General features: G+C 34.8%; 1 protein-coding gene across 1 annotated transcript; it reads left to right on the plus strand.

Annotated features, from left to right (window-relative positions):
- Nucleotides 1-236: 236 nt before the first annotated feature.
- On the plus strand, nucleotides 237-22384 carry LOC116775846 (O-acyltransferase like protein-like). The gene is made up of 15 exons (XM_061527111.1): nucleotides 237-1162; nucleotides 14964-15092; nucleotides 17048-17178; nucleotides 17326-17498; nucleotides 18078-18253; nucleotides 18531-18635; nucleotides 18794-18954; nucleotides 19027-19127; nucleotides 19443-19574; nucleotides 19901-20066; nucleotides 20258-20337; nucleotides 20536-20761; nucleotides 21083-21257; nucleotides 21462-21604; nucleotides 22001-22384. Exons 1-15 carry the CDS (start codon nucleotides 526-528, stop codon nucleotides 22127-22129), a joined length of 2664 nt encoding a protein of 887 aa, XP_061383095.1. The 5' UTR covers nucleotides 237-525; the 3' UTR covers nucleotides 22130-22384.
- The last annotated feature ends 85 nt before the right edge of the window (nucleotides 22385-22469 follow it).

Raw genomic sequence — 22469 nt, forward strand, 5'->3', positions numbered from 1 at the left:
TATGTACTTAATAGGATTTATAATGTTACTTGCAATATTATTAAGTTCACAGTAACGATAACTGATTTAAGCCAATGTCAGTTAACAAACCAACACACGCGAGTTGTATTTAATCTATTTATCTTATGATCAAAATTTTAAAAGTAAATTTCAGTGGCCAAACTCCAACATGACGTTGATTCAACGAGAAAATAATAATTAGAGTCACTGAAGGATGTTGGTAGAAATCATTAATATTAAAACGTATAAAGTCCAAGGCTATGCTGCATCTTCCTTGAAAGGATGCGAGCTCGGCACCTGGCTCCGTCCCGTCCCGTGAGTCGACCGCGGCCCGTCGAGCTCGACAGTGAAAGTGACCGTCGATCGTACCTCGTAACCACATTATGTCATAGGCACCGCCTGGCCACCGTCTCAGTCATATCGACTATGCCGTCGCGAGAGCACCTTTGACTCTTACATTATCGAGCCTTAATCGTGCTTTAAAAAAAAACTTTAGACAAGCATGTGCCTGTGATTGAAATAAAAATGTATCGTGTGTTAATTTTTTTAGTTTTTACAGCCCATGTTTTTGGTGTCACCCCCGAACCCGATACTAGGGAGAGTGCACGAGAAGAGAAATTAAGAAGCGCTCTGATAGACGCTTTCCAGAATATAAAAAAAGCATCCGGCAAAGGTGGACTGGACGACGACCTGGCCTCGGATCTCATCGGCTCCAGGATCGCCGTGCCGCATCTGACCAAGACGGAAAAAACGACGGCCGACAATTTTGACTTATTCGCTGATGACGACGGCCTCACGTTCTCTGAGGTCTTTGGCGATGTCGAGACGGAGAAGAGAGTGTCAAGTACGGAGAAGTCGCACAACGTACAACATATAGTTAAAACGACGAAACCAATGGAAATAACGACAATTAAACCGAACGCCGTGGTCAAAACTACGATCCCCGTCCGACATGTAGTAGAGACTGTCGAACCGAAAATACAGCCTGCGGGTCTAAACGACACGGTGATGCTGGGCCTCGAGAGCATGTTGCGAATTTTGGATAGCGAAATTCTGATGCAGCAGTGGGATAAACTCAAAAATTCTGTGACAGGAGACTGTAGGAAGAATTTACAGGAGTACGTTCAAGGACTACAAGAGAGACGGCTCTGGGCTTTGAAAAGTAAGTTCTTAATTTCTAATAACCTCACTGCTGTTTCTCATTAATGATAAGATTATTATTATTATTAGTATTATTATATACAACAGTAGAGAACTGGCTTCAGTCGGTTGTTGAGAGATTTGCCGTTTTACGTAAGCGGCACATTGGAATACCATTACATAAATTTCGTCTGTTTTCACGAATACAGCATAATGCTTTAGAAAACCAATACGCTTTATCTGCCAACCGATCAAAGGAATTTAAAAAAAACTCAAACTTTTTATACATATAGTAGTCAAAAAAGTTACACATTTTTTTGCTCAAAATCGCGGGCGCACATGTGCAATTTCACAACAGAATTGACTAAGCGACTCTCCCTTTCACGAAGGCGTTAACATAACTCGTCAGACAGTTGTTAAAGTGTACCGCAGGGTTTAATATAGCTTTAACTATTCTATTAATTATTGTTATTCAACATTACAAATATCGATTCATTTATCAACCAGTGACGTAAAATAAAGAAACATCCACATACTTTTTATCTCTCGTTAACACATTAAGTTTTCGCAAAAAAAAACTGTCAACATTATGTAAAAAAACGTGTGGAAACTTCGTGTTGCGGCAAACAAAAATGTCTAAAGGAATATGAAAGACCCTGTACGTTATGTATAGAGCTTTAGTTGTTTTTTTGTTAACGCAATCGAGACTCCCAGCCATATTATACATAACTACATCGAAATACCTTCAAAAATGTCTGTCGTATGTTTACTAATGACATATATGTATGTTCGTACCGCCAGATATTTGTCTTTATTATATTTAGCGCAAACATCGGGTGAGAACTTTGCGTTAAAAATAAAACCAGAGTCTATAGATCTATCGTGAGATACTACTTAGAAATATGTTGTGAAAACGAGGCCTATGAAGATTTTCCTACTGTAACATATATCTATATGATAACTACCTAGAAACTACTACTTAGAAATAAAAGTAAATCTAAAAAAAAATTATGAAAATAATTGTTTAGATACAAAAACCTCTCCCTGTTTATAAGGGAATTTTCAGCCTTATCCTTATCATGTATGGTTATAACTGCTTGCCATAATTTAAAAAAAAAAGCAAATTTTCACTGTCTATAACTTGAAGTAAGTTTTCTTTATAAAGTAGCTTAATATTTAAGGGAAGTTCCATAACCTATAAACGGAGTGTCGGCGTACAAAAGACAACACTTCGTGTAATAACGAACTGGATCTTATTATAACGAACTGTCAATATTACTTCAATGGACCTTGGTTACAAATTTCTATATTTTCTCAATATTTTTTTATAATTATTATTTACAACCTAAACATAAACAAATAGCGTTGCTGCGAAATAGACTGTGACGAAAAATATACACGCTTAGCGAAAAGACGTAAACGACCCGAAAACATGATTCATTCCTGACTTTGAGTATGAGGATTTACAAATATTTAAATCATCGTTTACTAACAGAGGAATTTACAATTTTTTTCAGACATTCTTTTAAAATATGAACAGGTATTTCAAGTTGAGCCTCACTCGAGCGGATATAATTGCTCAAAGCTCATTTAACTGTGTATTTTCATCGTAGGCTTTATTGAAAACATTCTCAAGTTTTTATTCATAAGCCTACTGTGCAATAGTCATGAGAGACAAAAATATATGAATGAAAATAGTCAAATAGGAAGCGTCGAAGACCACAAAGCAATCTTAACCACCGTCAGACGTTTCTTGATCACATAATATTAATACCACATCTTAATACTCCTAAAGAAAAATAAAAAGATAATACTGAAAGTTTGCGACAATGAAAAAACGTGAAAAAAAATGTTGGCAATGACCAGTACCATAAGGTAATCAGAATAGTGTGAGAGTATGGATAATGTTCCTGATAACTCCGCGATAACATTTCATAAGTAAAAAGTATACGTAGCAATTTAAATTCAAAACTTTTAGGCGACTTTCAAACTGTTTGCTCTCGTTTACAATGTCCGTGTTGAGTGTGGAATCTTTATTGATATCAAGATAAAGTTTCACAAACATGGAATTACTGAATTACTACAAACATGTGCACTCCATGTTTGATGAGACGAACGCTGAAGAATTTTTAATAATAGTTTTAAATGTTATCGTTTCGTATCGTATATGCACAGAGGGGTTGTTTTAATGGGTTTACTGAACACCATGCCAGTAATATATTACATGCCAATATTTAACAAACATTAACTGCGTAGTCCGGTCAATATGTGTCGTGCCACTTTTTAATCCAAGGTTATAACACATAACAAATATTTGTCAACATTATTACGTGCATAGAAATATTACGTCGATTGAAATTATGTATTGTGTAATATATTTTTTTCTTTTTGGTGAGCTCGTTTCTCATTGTCAAAACCTAATGGCGTCACGATTGCTAGCGCCGTGTCCATTAACACGCAGCGCCCTCGCACCAAATCATGATAACAGCTTCCACTCACCAATTCTGTCATTCCTTGTGATATCGAAATATAGGAAATGCATATTTTTGTTTCAAGAACCGCACCCACGCTTTTATCTAGACATACTTCTTTATGCATCAGCTTCCATCGGTTTAGCTCCTTTTGAAGTATTTTTTTCTTAATTTTTTTAAATACACTCAGGAGTATAAGACGCGACTATGCAAGTTGTAAATATCCTCAGAATTCAGATGCAATTTCTTGGTAAGAGTGCCCGGTGCTTAGACTTCCTTACTGTTTGGTGTTAGTAACATGCTCATGCTCGTGTCGCCACACCCTCACCTGACGGGAAATTATTCACACAGATGACATTATCATCTGAATCGTACGCGGAAATAGTTTCAATAACCAAATCCAATAAATATTATCTAAAATAAAGCTTTAATTTTATGATATCACACAAATAAATCACGTTTTTTTTGTTGACATCAACTCACACGGATGATTTTTTTTGGAGACACTCCCATATCGTCTTTAAGTAAACAATATTAATAACGAATTATAAAATTTGAAATCCTCAAGGTGATTCGCGAAAAATATTTATTTTGTAGTTCAATAACATTTTAATCATTTAAAATACGCGTCGCTGTATATTTTGTTACGAAAAAATTTGCAGCCGGCACTTTTACTGTCCCACTATGTGTAGTAACGTATGTCCCAACTCAAGCGAACTTTTACCGACCGCATACCGGGAAAAGGAAGTATCTGTTAGGAAATTATAACATTTGCAACTCACTCCTCCCAACTGGGCTTCATGTTAGGAAACTTTAATTGGAGACCAGCTGGACTCGGCTCACTCGACAGCAGAGAGATGTCCTCTTGCTATCACGAATATCGTCTTATAAAACATATTTAGAAGCTGTAAACAATATCTAAATTTATTCACATATTTTTGTCTTTTTATTCCATGTCACAAACATTGTGAATTTATTGCGAACGATTTTATTAAAGTAAGTCACGACAGTAACATGATTACGAGTGTCAAGCTGAAAGAAAACTCACTTTGATCTCAAGATGTGGCAATCCAAATTTAAGTTCTAAAATTACTTAATTCCCGAACGTATCTAAGTTTCTCCGGAACTAAACACGAAAGACTCGATTTTCTCCCGTATATATAAGTAAATTTCAGTCCAGAGCAGTTTTATTTCGCTAGTAGGCCTAGGTTAGGTGTTGCAACCTCGCGCGACAGGATGTCAGACTCATATTTTCACTTTCCATTTTAGCTCGTGCCTAACACGAGTACCGACTGTCACACGTACGCATTATATATTAAACAACTGACAATTAATTTTATACTCTATGTTATACATAGAAAAAATTCTTTATTAATAATTTGTCAGTTCTCTGATCACGTTTACAACATTACGTCAACTATTAACGTGAATTATCAATTAATATAAAAACAATATACAGCTATTAGTGTAGCCGCCTGTGCGTGTCACGTATAGAGCACGTGGGAACGTCTACAAACACTCGAACAGCATTAAATACTGTAGATAATAAGACGCTAATGTTACTTGCATGTATTTAAATATATCTCCAAACGCCCTGCGTCTATTGTTTAAGTGTTTGTTTCATCAAGAAATTGATTCGAACAAGAAAAATGTTTTCCCCTTCACTAAATTACAAGGGGTATTATGTATTTTTACAGCACGTTTAACAAATCGCGTCCGACGAGATATCACTCACCTGTGTTATGTAACCGCTGTTAATAATTACAAAATTCTGGTGTAATAATCATAAAGTCAATCGAGACGCCACTTACGTGTAGATCAAGTCGGCTTCGCAAGAAATTAATTATTTAAAGATACAGGGGAATGCCTAACATTTATTTATTTCACAGCCTACCCGCTCTTCTTGCCAAACAGATTTCAATTATTAATACCACCTGTTCGCCTGTCGCAATGCAAGCCTAACTGCCTTCCCCGCATATTTCGTATCAAATTATATCAAAAACAAAGAGATGCTCCACTAACATTTACCATCTGAGACATAACTACGTCATAATATCCAAGAATTTACACAACTCGCAACCGGTCTCCGGCGTGGGCCGCTTTACGTAAAGAAATTACCCAAAACTAAGTTAGGTAACGGAGATTTCCAAGATGTAGTAATGATTAATATCCCAATTACATATTTAATGGCATTATTATAGATTTCGGCGGATTTAATCGTTTGCTAGACGTTTGGTAGTCACAGTTATCTGAACGGAAGTATCGTAGAATGAGTCTTGGTGTTTAATTTCAAGGAATGAAGTTTTGAGTACTTTAAACAATCTTATTGACTCTTTATTTGTAATAAATGTTATTTAATTATTTTTTTAGCTGCATTGTTTATTTAATCTTATTTGTTTATGAACACGGAAACCGAACCTCTTTTCACTTTAGTATGACGTTGGCAATATGCATGCAAATTATCGTTTTGAAATCTTATATTTTGTCCTCAATAATGTCATTATTTACATTAGTCACCTGGTTTATTATATAATGGTAGGTGTACATTAAAATATCTCTCCTTGACCTTTTAAAGACAATGAATCAACGTATACATTTCCCAATATGCAAATATTCTTATTGCACTATAAATTACAGTCGTGTAAAAAAAAAGACGAGTGTGTCGGACCTTCGCTCACACATCAACCACCGGGTCGAATGTAAAAAAAGACTTTAATATGTGATTATATCTTGCAAGGGTATTCTTATGAAAAGTAAAATAATATCTTTGCAAATTTGCAAGTAATTATTATTTTCTTATAAAATACCAGTTTATACACAAAATAAATTACCGCTAAGACATTCGGTATTTAACTTCAGAACTAACAAGACCATCAGTTAACAATTATTATCGAAGGGTGAAGATAAATCTTAGTAGACTAAAAGATGAAGATGATCTAAGATGTCGTATCCCCGATGTGGGTGACCGGGTCAGATGGTTGCCTCCGACTACGACCGGAAAACAACACGCAACGTGTGCTCTTAACTCACGACACAATTACCGCTGCACCATTATGAAATATGAGTCAAAATATAGTATTAAAATCATACAAATACATTTATTATATTATAGTATAGTTCATTATAGTTTTTATTAATTTCCAAAAGCTAGTAACCCAATGATTTGTTGTGTTTGTGTATCATTTGGATGCAGTTTGTTTTGGATAGGAAAATTGTCAATTACTATTTCGTATTAAAAAAATATATTCCAAACAGCAACTATAACACGAGATCCCCATATGATATATCACATCCACTATTCGTAGTTTCTCGTCTGGTTTCTTTGCCATTGCCACAATCTTTAAAAAAACTTGATTTCTGCATGAGATGGCACTTGGTGTCGTAATTTTAATAAGAAAGTAACCCGCTAAAGCGGTCAAAGGCGAGTGAGGCGTGAATATTAATAACGGACGAGAGGAAAAGAGATGCAAGATGATTGCGTAAGATGGCGTCGATTCGCGCGAAGTATAATCGCTTTTACTATTATATGAGCAAATTAATCGTATTGACACGAAAACTATGCATGGAAATGACCTTAAGGATAAATCAATGTATATCATAGGTAACATATACTTCTCAAATAATGTTTTAGTAATCAAATTCAGAATCTCAGTAATACGTTTTTAACATTATATTTGAGCACATTCTGTTCTAGTTCCACCTTTTCACATAAAACCTAATAAATACCTAGTATATTTTTTTAAATCGTATAACCTCAACAATGTTGACAGAAGCATGTAATTGTCATGATAAGCACAAATAATTTCTGGACAAAAATAATTACTAACGAAGGTTTATATAAATGGGTTCAATTTATCACACACCGTATGAGTCATGACCAAACATAAATTCGCTGACAAATAATTTTCAACCGCTGTTACATTTGGCATTTGGCATATTGATGACAAAAATCTGAAGACCATATAAAACCGATAATAATGAATTAAAACATGTTTAAAATTTAATAAAGGATATGTGACATATCAATAAACTTCAACATTACCATTTATATTAATGTTATTGGTGTTGAAATACCGCGAGATTATAAACAAATTAACACTTCAATCGTTTATTGTGTGTCTTATATAAAATTCATCTGATTGAACAGCGCCCTGAGATGTCAAAAAATAATAACATTTTGGCAAATTAAACCAAAAAGATTTCAAAATTTTCGTCCATCATACATGTAACATCTCCGTCTTCAATATTTCGTAATCTGTCGAACTTAGCCGTGGCATTAATCACGGCCAAGGGCTGGCTTGTGATTATATTTTGAAGTTTATATTATTGTATCTATATATAAATGTCTAGAAATCTTAATTTCTCCAACGTCGTTTTTGTTCAAAGTATTTGAATGAATAATTTATTAGAGAAACTTTTTAATCCAATTATACATCGTTCGCAAGTAAATATTAAAATTTCCTATTATACTAATATTGGTTACGAGATTAAAAGCATAAAGAAATAAAGTCAACAAGTTGTTCAAATTAATGTTTATTTCTTATAATTAATAACGAAACCATTTCATGTTAGTGCAAACGTTCAGTGATTGTCATGATAGGAATATATTTTTAAATAACAATCATGTTTAAACACAAAGGTCGCAAACATAAAGGAATTTTAGAAAGTGTGTGTCGTTGAAGATGTTTAAAAATTCTCATTTGAATACTAACCATAATATATATATTCATTATATTTCCTTTTAGAATAATAAATTCAAATACTCTCTGCGTTTCGAAATATTTATTTTCACAACTGTATTATATAAATGTATAATCAAAGCGAAACTCAATTTTTACACAATATTTTGGAATTGCGACGTAAAATATTCAAAAACCATAACCAAACCCGTTTGACACTTGTTACCACAGATAAATCATATTTACAGTACTACTTTGATATATTTATGTTTTTAATCACAATATATTAGTATACTTATTTAATTTCGGCCAGCGGGAAACTCTTAATTATGATAATTCTTCATAAAGTCAAAGATGAAGTTATGAAAAAAGCGATAAAATATTATTTATGCCTTTTTTCATAACTTCCCATGTCGATGGTTTTGAAAACTAGATATATGCCGATTTCTATTAAATATTAGATAAAGACTAAATATGCGTATTTATAATCTGTGTTTTGTTATTTATTCAACACTATTATCAACCCAATATAATTTAAAATGACATGTGTTTGTTAGATTAATGAAGTGTCAAAATGGAAAGCAGGCAACATTAGCAGAGTTACCAACAAAAAAGGGATTTGGTATTAAAGACGTTATAACTTTCATTATAACTCTCATATATGAAGTATATCTTATTCACTTTGATATTTAGACAATAGTTTGAAATCAGTTTAGTCAATAGGAAACGAAAAAACCTTAAAATATTTGTTTGTCCTAATTACTATGATCAATTTTATTTTGTCAATGTAAGCATTGATAGTAAGACTGTTTCGTTGACATATCTTAGAGGACAATAATATATGACTGGTAATTGAAGCTCACGCGGAAGTCAAATATTCATTTTTTATCCAAAAAAACATCCTTTCGTACACAGGTCATAAATAATTCAAGGTGTTATTAATATATCACAAGTTCCTCGACGCGCATTTTCCGTTTTCTTCCTCGTTAATTTTGATAAACATGATGCCTTTATAAAAACAGGTTTTAATTCGCAATAGCTTTTGTATTTGAAGAATTTTTTTATTGACTTTACCATGCTTAAATAAAATTAGCACTCCAATCTATATATACATATTTTATCGTCTATTAGACATTTATATTATTGGAAAGACGCATTCAAATTGATGTAATAAATTGTCACCCCTTACAATAATTCATCAAATATTCAAATCATTGGTAAATTGAAAGAAATATTTTTCTTTGGCTCTTGTTTTAAATTACACTTTTCTTAAGGTCAGTCATAATTTTCTATTTAATCTGTACTGGTTTAGCCATGACATAAATAATTAACTCGTTATTTTAATCAAAATAATCCTAATTGCATTGTATTTTAAAAGCACAAATAAATCATAAAGGGTTCATTATTGCAATTTGTAATACCATAAAGAATCCTGAAAATGTTTGTCTTACACATTTAGACATATGTCATTCAGATACATCATTTTGTACTAAACGTCAAAGTCCGAAAAAAACATATAACCAAGAATAGTGGCAATAGAAAAAATTCTGTGCTAGGAAAGATTTCTTATAGATAATGTATTTAATAAAATATAACTATAAATAAAAAAACCTTGCTTATGCTGTTGTAGACAATTTAATTTATATATCTCGTATTTCTTTGATAATTGTATTTTTGAGTCTGTTTACAAGCATCTGTTCCTAATCTTTTTGCAAATGCATTACATATACAAGTGCAAACCAAACAAAAATTAATGAAATCTTATATAACGATGTTTCAATGTGCGTGTGCGTTTAATTCTATTATATTTTATAGTTACGTAAATATGAATTAATTGCTTAATTACCTACAACATGAAATATTGCTGTTGCTGGAACATAAACAATATTTTAACATACATAATATTTCAATTACTCAAACGTTGTATTTGAAACTTGTCTGTTTCGTAGTTGAAAATTTTGGTGTCAAATTATTTTTATATGAAAATAACTACAAAAATTATAAATTAGTCTCAAAACGGAAACTTAAAATTGTTGTTATTTAACACGAAAAAACCCTCGTCACGTTACTTCGAAACGGTGAAAGTTGGGGTCAAGTTCAGTTACATTATATTAAGCAGACGTGGTCCGTGAAATAGCAAAGGAGTTTATTTTAAATCGTTTCGTACACATTACACCTAGTATATGTTCCATAATAATACTCCTTTGTACAATTTATAAATTATAATATAAAAATTTCGTTTTCATATACGGAAGTATAAAGTGAAGGTTGAATTATAAAAATATCTTAAACACAAGTTTTTTATACTTTTAAATATTTTTACATTATAAATGATTATAATTTGAAAATTTTGTCAATATTTTCTTGATTCAAACTGTACTTTTAAAGTTTAAATACATCCAGATTTAACAAAAACTGTTATTTCAAAATTACTTTCACAAACCCATTAGCATACCTCAAAAGGTCGTTCAATGTTGAGCTACAACACGCACGTGGCTATTGCAAAATTGCTCTCTATCACTATAACAATAAAGCCTATGATGATCCGAACAAAAGTCTCACGTAATATTTCTCAGTACGGTGTGTACGTGTCGTAGCTATGCAACACCACACTGTATTTAGAAGTAACTGGATACGTCTGTATATATAAAATATTCTTTAAAAAGAGATTCGATTTGTTTATGTGCAACAACAAATAAAACAGAGAAAAGAGTGCGTAAATAATCGCATATGATCGAACCCTTGGTAAAAAATTAACTTTAAAGAAATAAGGTGTTTTGTGTCTTTGATAATTTTAATTCTGTAACAGTATGTGAATTTTAAATATAGTATAATCTGTTCTGAGACATGCACTACACGTCTTTATGTGCATTAAATGTCAGTGTCAAAGAAATGTCATCACTGGTCACTCTTCATCGTGTGACGAAGAGTAGCATTTATTACATTTAACGTTCACAAACTAACAGTGACATGGAAATATAACATTAAATTAATATAACGAAAAAAAAAAATATTTTGGTAACAGACAAAAAATAAAAAAAACAATAGTTCTACATTTTATTATTTTAAACAAATGTCGGAATCTGGAAACTTACAAACTCTGTATTAAAACAACGACACTGTGTAGCCAAAATGATTTATAAAAGAATTTAATAGGAAGGTTCATATATAATATAATATTACCACAACATTATCGTTGGCTATATCAATGAACATTTTAATACAATTGAGAAAGACAGAACGGCGATCGTTTCCCAACATTACCACCGGTGACTAGCAATGTGACATTAGGATGCGACCCGCGGGCGTTGCTTACTCTACTTATTTTTAGATTATATTTGCAAACACTAACAGACTTGAGGGTTACCGGGCCAAGTAAGAGCTTGTGATTAGAGTGTACTTCCTTGATGCCATTCATACGATTGCTCACGAGATAACGAGTGCTCTCTCAATATAACAAGAGCATACTTTCCTTAACAAAAGAACTTTAATAAAGAATATTGTTAAGACAAAAAAATATATAAAATATGTTGAAAACAAAAACTACCAACGTCTTAATGTAAAATATGTGTAGTATGATATGAAAAAACACTTCATTCATTACTATTAGAAGAGATAATTTGCTTAAATATTGTACATAAACGAAATATATAAAATAAAGTTTAAAACGAACAGTTTATATAGAATTTTTGAAAAGAATATTTTTCCTTTAGTAAGAGAACTTGTGTGAAAATAATAAACTAAAGAAAATCGATCTTTGTGAACTACAAAACAGAAAATCTGATTACACAAATGTGAATCAATGAATAACGCGTGTCATTTGATGGCTTATGTTTTTATATGCAACTGGTGCAAGCTTGACGTTGATGTGTGTGAGTCTGTCTGTGGCATTGTATCTCTCAAATGAATAGTAAAATTTCGATGCGGTTTTTTCATTTGCAAGTCAGCTTTCTTGCGATGGTTCTTAGCTATGTTGTTAATATCGGAGAGTATCAGTTCTTTTCCAAAATGATGTAAACCTTTTTGACGCGTCAATATGATTAATCAATTGAGTGCACTGAGCTTGTCATAGCAATTGCGACGTGACAATAAAAACGATGGGGTTATTTACATTTTTTTTATAATTTTATAAGCAATAACAATAAAACTACAATATTCAAGGAGCATGCCTGTGTTTTTCTAAGTTACACAGTTTTCTAAGTTACACAGATAAAAAATATTGTGTAAAAGACAGAACATATATTAAAAACGACGAAAATATTTTAAAAAACAATATTTATTTTTTTTGATTAAATACAAGACACATTCACCTCGGTGACGGATGTTAATTTACTTAAACAATTAAACACAACAAAAGTAAACGAAACGTGGTTAAATATTAATATATTAAAAATAGTTTTAATGCGAATCCTTTAGGTTTGAACCGACGCGACCGCTTGCGCAATACGTTGTAATGACGTATTGCGATGGATTCTCGCTGATTACAAATTTGTAACGTGAGTTGTCTTAATTCTAAGACGGGACTATTACAGTGAGGATATAATATAGGTACAATAATTTTACAATGATACTCTCGGTTGCCTTGGACCTAACTTCAATGTAGAAAAAAAGATAAATAAATTAAAAACTATTGGACCTAACTTCAATGTAGAAACAAAGATAAATAATTAAAAACTATCTTAATATTTTACCTACTTATCTTAAATATCTTAATATCTTTCAGTACTATTATATTGCAAATTTAATAATATGAAATTTCTGTTTGAGTTTATAATTCCGTTACCTTTAAGCGTCGTTATCAACCTTAATTCACCGCTGGAGGCCGCCATCTTTAAAAGCAGGAAGCTAAGTAATATTATCACCAAACTATAATGATCACCTGTTTTAAGACTGTATTTTATAAGAATTTTTTTTATTAATTAAAGCTTCACTTACTATATGCAAGAACAGCTTTTATATAATTTGCTTAGCACATGTCGCCATCGGCTTACTACATACGGAGCGTCTCCTGTTTCTTTTTCAATAACCTAGTTAATGCTAAACGAAAAACAGTTGACCGTCTGTATGTAATGTGACATTGCAAACTTAGGGTGAGCAAACAGAACGCATTAGAGATCTCGTGTTCGAAGCCAGGACAGAAACTTAGTATTCCCATGACCTACTATATTTGACAGCCAGTAGATTCATTATTGACCATGAAACAAACACGATTATCACTGATATTATCAGAGATTATCAAACGTAAGGTTAGACTACACAGTTCAGGAATTTGATTTGACAGCTTAACATATATATGATTAATATGTCAAAAAACTCGCAGAGGACATCAATCAAAATTTTAATTAATGTTTGTATATTACAAAAGATTTATATTTTTTTTTCTTCATGGATGTATGAACACGAAACGGTCATGGCACGTTACAGTTAGTTGAAAATATATAAGATTTTAATGACAGATGTATAACGATACCTAAAATTTTCGCGTGTATATATATATTATATACTTTCACCTACATAGTATAAGACAAAAATATTATTTATGATAAATATAGAGAGGCGGTAGGCTTTACGACCTCCTTGAATGTCCTCATTTAAAGTCTTAAATATAAACTAGAAGTCATTGATCAAAATTATAGCAGGCTCTGTGACAGATATAACGGGAATTTGAATTTGACATTGTGTGAACTATCGACACCGCTACCCGCACAAAAATGATTCACATAGATAATAAAATTATATTAATAAATAAAATATACGAAAGTTTTCACTGAATTTTGTTGCAGTTAGAAATAAAAAATTACAACTGATATATATCTAATTAAATAACATCAATTCATATTATTACTTGATTGCAATCAATTTAGACAAAATGTCTCGTTCTTGTCACGTATCAATCAATAATAAAAGTGAGAATTACCTTTAATAAACTCATTCTCCATAAAAGACGCTCAGTAATCCTAGCGCCATACAAAGCCTCTTACGTTTCGATAATTCACAATACCACTATAATAATGCTCATTTCCGTGTTCCATACAACTTCATTGATGTCTCCGCTGGTCGAGCACGGCTTACAGAGCATATTCCAGTAAACCGTAATGCTCTTAAGTGACGGGTGATAGTCGAGGAAGTAATTTACAAGCCATCAATAACTTATTTCCTCGCGGAAGGAAACGACGGGTCGATGTCCGGGAAAAGTTCAAGGGTTTCAACGAAATTGAAGGATTACTTTAAAATAACTTTGCCATTCCAGTTGACCTCACCTTAACAACTGGCGTGATAACATTTAACTGATGGTTTGACTAAGTTTTATTTAATATCATAATGGATATATCTTTTATTAAATATTGACGTAATGAAGTTTGCAAATTATAAAGATATTATTAGTTTTTTGTTATCGAAAAAATTCAAACATAGAATTGTTTAATATTTAATAAAACCTCCTCGTTTATATGAATCTTATTATTACGTATTAGTAAAATAACAAAAGTCATTACAGAAGTACATTCTGTATTTCAATTTCAATGAGGTGACGACGAATTAATAGTTAATACCTACTGGCTGCATCAGGTAAATTCCGCTACATGTCGGTTTTATATTTCAATTTTTTTTTTTATCCTGGACCAGAAGAATCGTGTGCTTAAAATATACTTAAAATATATCCGGATTGTTTCAGTGGAGGACTCCAGCGGCAGATACACGTCCATGTTCTACTGGGGTAACAACTACTGGACCGGCTCAGCCGAGCTGTGCAGCATCCTCAACCAGCACCACAGCACGCAGCACGCACACACCACACAGAATAGTACGTACTTCATATAACTTCTCACAACTCACGCGAAAGAAACGCAGCTTTAAGGTACTACGCGTTACTTATCATTTTACTGGACTTGATGACACTTTCTTTAAATACCTTAAACATAAATGATACAATTGCTTACGTTGTCAAATTAAATTCATTACTTATAGTGTTTACAAACTGTATATTTAATGTTTACTATCAATAACTAAGGTGCAAGGTGATGATTGTAGCAAACAACACTCTACGTTTATTTAAGATATTCATTAGTTTTATGATATTTAATTAATGTCTACTAGCAATAACGATAATTATCAGGAAGTAACGTATAATATATTACGTATTGAGGTAAAATTTTCAAGATCTTTGGAACCGTCGTCACTGAGACGAGAATATTATTTGAAGTTGTAAAAGTGTTTATTTAACATAATTAGGACAGCACTTAGCGTTTTAAAACGCTAGGTTTCCACAATCACTTCTCAAGGTCTGAATATCCAAAGCAAATCCTTCATTAAGTAAAAATCTAGACTGAATCTGACCACCATGTATTGTATTAGAAATATAAAATATAATATATATATTAATGATATTATTTTCGTCAAACGGATCGTGTATGAGTCGCTTGTAAAATGTTTTATCTTAAAACATCCAACGTCCAAGAGCGGAGTGCGGTAAACACTGAACAGTTCAATGTAATCCAGATGCCATAAGAGTTAAGACTGACGTGAGGTCAATAACCCGACACAAGATCAGACTTTTTATTCAAGAGTATTATTTTCTTTTTCTTATTTTTTACATTATTTATTTCCATCTTCTATTTTTTCATGGACTTGAACAAATATAGCCTTCATATATACATTAAGGCGTATATTATGATTTATGACGCATATTCTGCCAGCATTGTTTAGACGAAAACTGTCAACTTTTGGTTATTATTTTTAAATCAATCTACAATAGAAGGAAAGTAATTTTAAACTATAGACGGGAAAGAAACCGCGGGGAAAGTATTATCTCCAAAGTTTACATACATACAACAATAGGTATTTTTTCAATAAATTCTTCAATTAATTACAGATAAACATTCAACAGTTATTGAAACTCCGTTTTTTCTCAACGACTTGTTTCTGTTAAATCATTTCATTTAATTCATTAAGGGAAAAGTTATCCAAAACGAATGAAACGAGTCTCAACTGTCAGAGGACAGAGGTGGACGTGGGCCGTGGCCAATGATCTTGCGACATCGCTTTCGTCATAGCTTTTCATCACTTCTAACAAACAAAATAAACTATTTGACTTAAATAAGAGCGAGGCGGTTCCGATTTACTTGTATTTTATTTATTTTATTAAAGTCGCGGAACAAACCGTTGATCTCTTTGTTCCTTTTAAGTTTATGTAACATACGGTCGGTAAGTGGGCGAAGGCTGTGCTGAGAGCGATTTGTGCAAACCGAATTAGAGCGTCAACTGTAGAATGTAATATATTGCAAAATGTTATTAATAATGTTAAAATCTCATTGAATAAACTAGATCTACGACACGTCATATAGAGAGATTAATAAAAATAAGATTAACGCTCAATAATGTTTAAACAGCAAACTAATCAACAATAAGAAATAATAAGAACAATGTATTTGATATTTTTTTTAAATATAATATGAAGCGACTTCTGACGAAGTAAAACCTCGTTCATGGATCATTATTTATATTTAACTAAAATTGTCGATAATGTTTACTTCTTTATCTGACTTTAACAAAATGTTCAAGTAATTTCCAAAATTCCTTACATTTTAGTCTTCAATAAGAGCGAGTCCGTAACAAGGGCGGCATCATTATTTATTTTCCCTCACGTTGTGAAGGTGTAGGAAGGACGTTTAATGGTTGCTTATTTTCTAAATTTAAAGCACCAGAAGGAAGTTTACTACTCATTATACTCATCACTTTATCGTCTATGTTCCTCCCTAGGCAGTGGATCCCAGATCTTCAGCGAGTGGCGCCAGGACGTGTCGGTGACGGGAGACGGACCGCCCTTCAGCACCGCCTTCTTCAACGTGAGGATGACAGTCTCCACGGACGTCGCCGAGATAATCAAGACTGTATGTTAATAATAGCTATACAAACAAACTTGCCTCTTATACTTAATGTACAGTACTTAATTGTACCTGTGTCATAACGCCACCAATTATTCTAGAATGTATTGCAAATAACATAACATTAAGTACCCTCAACACAATTGATTCCAGAAACGTACTCTCCACCTGGGTCTGTGCTTACCCCGCACGTGCTCCCGTGAGCAAGTAGGACAACTCGTAGATAATGTCCGCGCTCCGCTGTTACGTCACAAGGTGGTGGCCGTGCGCTCTCCGCAGCTCGGAGGATACTCCTACATAGAAGACCCCACCTTCCAGATACTGCTGTGAGGTTTAACATGTTTAGAAGATTACAGAAATGATGCGCTGTCTGCACACTAAAATATATATCAAAAACAATAGAAATAATACTCACAGACAAAGTAGTCTTATCTATAAAACGTTTTGTTAAAAATATAAGCTTAAAGAATGGTTCATAAAATATGTATTGTGAAAGGCTTCTTGTCCCTATCGAGATAACTCAATCAACAAATTGTTTTTATTGATATTAACTATTTATAGCTCCACATTCATTAAGTGTTGAGGTCAAGGCGACACCTACATCTACCTGCCTCCCATTATACGGTTAAGTTTAACCAGGTCAGATAATTCAACGGCTGGTGAATAGAATGTCTGTCATAATTATTGTAACTCGTGTACAGGATCAGTCGAATATAACAAGGAATATATGAGTAATTTGATATATAAGTTCTTAGTCAAGGATCGACTCAGAGGAAAATGACACACAGCTACACTTTAAACATTATGAAATATATTAAAACATAAAAATATAGTGTTTATTTACAAAGCAGGACAACTAACTTAAATTCACTGAATTAAACATCCTCCGTCTAAAATCCATCCAGTGGAGTGTCGTGCGTGGTGGGCGCGCTCCTGATAGCGGCCACGGCCTACGACATGAAGATAGCGAGCGACGTGCGCGCGCGCAGGAGACGCGTCAACAACATGGCCGCCGCCGAGAGCGGGCACGCCGACCTCAGGCTCAACATGAACGGACTGGACGCCATCACCGTGTCCAAAGGTGGCTACATACCATATAGTACCGCCAGTTTTGATTTTTATTCATTTATGCCGTTTGTAAACGGACCTCTATTTTTCAAGTTTCCCCAACAACACATATAAAATCATTATATTTGGATTTAGCTCGCGTATATTTACTTTGCGATCACTCTGTAACCGTCATCACGGAACACGATATCGAATATTTTATTTGTCTCTAAAAGGATACTCAGTAACATAGGAAGTTTCCTGCGTCTGTCTGCTGTTTGTTTGTTAGTATTGTTCTTCTGTACCGTCAGGCAAGTCGATGTACAACGTGAACAACAACATCGCCATCAACACCAACAACTCTGAGGAGCGCCTCACCGCCGAGACCGCCTCCACTGACGAAGAGCTCAAACTCAGTGAGTCCCCGAATAACTTTTGCCTAGCATATTCACATGGATATCTAAAGAGAGCTACATTCTTGTATCGTGCGCCGACACACTTATTGAATCTTCAGGGACTTCCCCGAGTGTACATTTTAATGAAACTAATATTTCGGATTGATCGGATTCGCCAGGTATCTGGTCGGAGCTGCTGCTGTCATTCTCCATGAAGGCCAACATCCTTCAGATCTTCGACCAGAGCGTGGGCTCGGACACGGTGCCCGTCGTGCACGGCCTCAGGACCTTCTCGATGCTGTGGATCATATTCGGACACACCTGCATCGTGGTCTTCAAGGTGGGAGCTATTTACAATCATTGCCTCATTGTTTTCGTCGTGTCATATTAATTGCCCTCTCCGTCCGTCCAGTACGCGGACAACACAGCCTTACGAGCCGTCTTGGAGAAGAGTTTTTGGTTCCAACTGATCCTGAGCGCTGTCTACAGCGTCGACACGTTTTTCTGTCTCGGGTGAGAATTAAACACATGTATACGTGCTCCGAATATTTTGACACATTTTCGAAATGTATGAATTGTAAAGAATCATATGAAAGTCATTCTATCTATTTATTCCTCAAAAATTAAGACACTATTTTATTCACTATTCGAAACAATAAATAATTTATTATCATAATCATGTAAATAGAGTATTTTCAGTTACAATAATTTATCCTAAACAGCGCCATCTATTGAGAAAACTTTAAGCTATTCCCATAATTTTCATTAACTGTTCGTATGGCTTCTAGTTACTTTATATAACACCTCACTTATAATATTTCTTTCCAGCGGTCTCCTATTTTCGTTCCTGTACTTCCGTACTAACGCTAAAGGTAAGCTGGAGCGCCTCACGAAGGGCCGGCCGAAGATCACCGCCGGCCTGTTCCAGTTCCTTGGACTTATTGGTTATAGATTTGCGAGGTGAGTGTCAAGGAACAGAAACACTAAACATAATAATATTCCTTAAATTAGAAACTTTAAGAATCATATATGTTACAAATGCACATTCTCAGCGGCCTCGTCGCTAAAGAGCGATCTCTTCCTCAAAACCTTTTTGTATTAGAATGGCTTGGTTGATTAAGTTCTTATAATTTCGATAAAACCACCAAAAACAACAGAAAATGTTATCGGAAAAAAATGTTGTTAACCGAAATAAAACCACCGGAACTAGCTCGCGAACAGCTTATTGCTTGTATACAAAGATATTATATATGAAACAGCATTCACGTGTGTATAACCTTCGCCAGACTGACCGCGCCCTACCTGTTCATGCTGGGAGTGGTAGAAGTCACCATGAAGTGGTTCGCCTACAACGCGGTGTTCGAGCCTCCCGCCCACGACCACGAGACCTGCCCCAGCTACTGGTGGCGCAATGTACTCTACATCAACACGCTCTTCCCAGTCGAACAAATGGTGGGTTTGACAATTTTAGGCACATAAAAAGTAGTTTTTTTTCCACCACAAATACTTGTTTGCTATTATCTTTTGAAAGGAACAACATCGGTTCACACACAATCATTCTAACAGAGCAATATTTCTGTTGGAACCCTTAATCCTGTAACACGGAATGCCGTAAATTTAATGTTTCTATATAATTGTTTCAGTGCATGTTGTGGAGCTGGTATCTGTCCGACGACACTCAGTTCTACGCAGTCAGCGCCGTCCTCCTTATCTTAGCGACCAGGTCAATATACAGTTTCACTATTATATGAATAATGTGACTGAAACACTTCCCAGAAAACCCTATCATACTGTAGAGAGAGGAGCTTGGACACCTGGGTCGCAAGTCCCAAGCACTGTCGAAGCTCCTCTCCCTGCAACGCGATGGACTCGGCACCCGCACATTTTCGTTTCGTCACATTATCATTGGCTTTCCTTGCAGTCACTTCAAGCTGTCAGCGATCCTGACGAGTGTCTTCTTCGTGTCGTCGCTGTTCACGACGGGCTACGTGTCGTACAGCAGTCAGCACGTACCCAACGGAGAAGATCCCTTCACGCAGTTCGATAAGATCTACGACAAGCCCTGGACGAGATTGGGACCCTACCTCGTGGGCATCGCCACGGGGTGGATACTGTTCAAGACTAACTTGAAAATCAACATGAGTAGGGTGAGTACGAAATTACGAAATAACATGAGAAGAAACGTTGACTTATTGTTCCGAACCGAAGCTCTCACACTTGTCGTTACTATTATTTTGAAAGTCAACATCTATTTGGGTATATTATAAACTGTTTGTCCTGAAGTCCGGATCATGTCAGAACCGGTATATCATGAAGCCATACGAAATCATTAATTCTTAAAGCTGTGTTAGGACCTTGAACCCCGTGGTTACTGAAACGCATGACGAAACATTATTTTAGTGACATGATTTAGTCGTATAGCCGTGTGTCATCGCTCGTCCTCTATATGTGTCTGTGCGTCCGCTCAGGTGTGGTGGTGTGTGGGGTGGGCGGTGTGCGCGGGCGTGCTGCTGTCGCTGGTGTTCGGCCTGCACGGCGCTCGCCTGGCCGGCGTGACGGCGGCCGTGTTCAGCGCTCTCTCACACTCGCTGTGGGCGGCCTGTGTGGGCTGGGTCATCATCGCCTGTTCCACTGGACACGGAGGTGAGGCCGATCATCGATAGTCCAAAAACATTTTCATCTGAATGGATTATCTCTGAAATCCATGAAATGTCCAGTTGAAACTGGTTTTTACACTGATAGAAAACTGTTAGAAAAGTTATATCTATTGATTGGAATACATCAACCCTATTAGGCCACATAATAGATATTATATTTTTAAGATCTCCAAAAACTTGTTAACTCCAGGTTGGGTTCGTCCGCTGCTGTCATCCCCTGTGTTATATCCGTTCTCCCGCGTCACGTACTGCGCCTACCTCGTGCACCCCGTGGTCCTGCGCTACGTGGCCATGCACCTCACCCACCCGATACATCTGGGAGAACTGCTCGTGGTATGTCGCAAGCTGACACTCACCTCCTTACTAACACGTAATGGGTCCTAAAATTCCATATTTGTTTTTATAATCACCAAATTGATTTAAATGCAATTTTTTCTCGAAAGTACCGCCAAATAAAATGTGCCAGTGTTTCCTCATAGAAAAATAAGCAATGATCAGTGAATCTAGATTGTGTTTCTGATAACATTTTTTTTTCATTAAATCAAAATACTTGGTGAAGTCTTTATCCCTTTGGTCTACAGTTATTTGCTGGTGAACTTTTTGTCTGTTGCCAGTATATAAATCCATTAGTACATTTATAAGCTACTCGTAAAAGGAATCCGGCGAACACTAAACAGAATAAGTTTCTAATATGTAAGATCTTTATATGATGTTGTGACACGTGTCCAGTTCGTGTTGTTCCTGGGCCTGGCGGTGATATCGTTCTTCCTGGCGTTCGTCATCTCCGTGGCGTTCGAGGCTCCGATCGTGACGATGCTGAAGATCGTATCTCCTCAGAAGAAGCCCCACCGCGTGTAGACCGCTCGTCGGGAGTACAACCCAGTGATATTATTGATAGCGAGGCGGCGCTCGGTCTGCGCGTATTTAATGCTTGTATTATATATGTTATGTACTCGAGTCATCTCCGTACACTTAGAATACAGAGGTGAACGTTATTTAAGTTAGGTGTCCAAAAAATGTACATAAGTGTTAAGTTTAATGTACGCTTTATGTAAATAAGATGTAAATATTGTCTAGTTGTAAGTTTTTACCGAATATAATATTATTACTGTACGTCTCTTTTTCATTTATGATAAATAACTGTAGATTTTACTGCTTCACATTAATATAATACGGGTAACCTGAAGCTGACTATTCT

Source organism: Danaus plexippus, assembly GCF_018135715.1.
Source record: "Danaus plexippus chromosome 3 unlocalized genomic scaffold, MEX_DaPlex mxdp_34, whole genome shotgun sequence".
Taxonomy (NCBI): Eukaryota; Metazoa; Arthropoda; class Insecta; order Lepidoptera; family Nymphalidae; genus Danaus; species Danaus plexippus.